Here is a 687-nt window from a genome sequence, read left to right as displayed (position 1 = left end):
TATCAAAATTTCACAGTGCAGGGCAATTAAGAAAAAATATCTAAAAGGCTCTGTGGGCAGAAGAAAGAAGAGCAACATGAAAAAAAAAATGATTGGGTAGTGCTGCCCTAACCCACTGGAGAGTGCAAACTGAAAAGCAAAAACAAAAGTAGAAAATAAGAGGGAACTTTCACAAAGTGGAAACTGTGGGCTCCTATTTAAGACACAGGCCTGAAGAAAGGTCTTCAGAGAACCTAGAAAGCAGGTTCACAGAGTCACCCACTGCCCCAGGGCAGAAGCATCTGCAAGGTCCCCGATGGCCCCAGCCTGGTCCTTCCTCCTGGCCCTGCTGCTGCTCAGCTGCAACGCCATCTGCTCTCTGGGTTGCCACCTGCCTCACACCCACAGCCTGGCCAACAGGAGGGTCCTGATGCTCCTGCAACAACTGAGGAGGGTCTCCCCTTCCTCCTGCCTGCAGGACAGAAATTACTTCTCATTCCCCCAGGAGGCGCTGCATGGCAGCCAGTTGCAGAAGGCTCAGGCCATCTCTGTGCTCCACGAGGTGACCCAGCACACCTTCCAGCTCTTCAGCACAGAGGGCTTGGCCGCTGTGTGGGACCAGAGCCTCCTGGACAAGCTCCGCGCTGCACTGGATCAGCAGCTCACTGACCTGCAAGCCTGTCTGAGGCAGGAGGAGGGGCTGCAAGG

At 54.3% G+C, this 687-nt stretch overlaps 1 protein-coding gene across 1 annotated transcript in view; it reads left to right on the top strand.

Annotated features, from left to right (window-relative positions):
• Window positions 1–295: 295 nt before the first annotated feature.
• The window catches only part of LOC104984810 (interferon alpha-H-like), a 2,386-nt gene continuing 1,994 nt past the window's right edge, over window positions 296–687 (top strand). Inside the window, exon 1 of the mRNA XM_010834742.1 lies at window positions 296–681. Coding sequence (XP_010833044.1) covers window positions 296–681 — 386 coding nt within the window. The remainder of the gene's footprint in view (window positions 682–687) is intronic.

Source organism: Bison bison, unplaced genomic scaffold, assembly GCF_000754665.1.
Source record: "Bison bison bison isolate TAMUID 2011002044 unplaced genomic scaffold, Bison_UMD1.0 scf7180017845452, whole genome shotgun sequence".
Lineage (NCBI taxonomy): Eukaryota > Metazoa > Chordata > Mammalia > Artiodactyla > Bovidae > Bison > Bison bison.
This window is presented reverse-complemented; position numbering and strand designations above follow the sequence as displayed.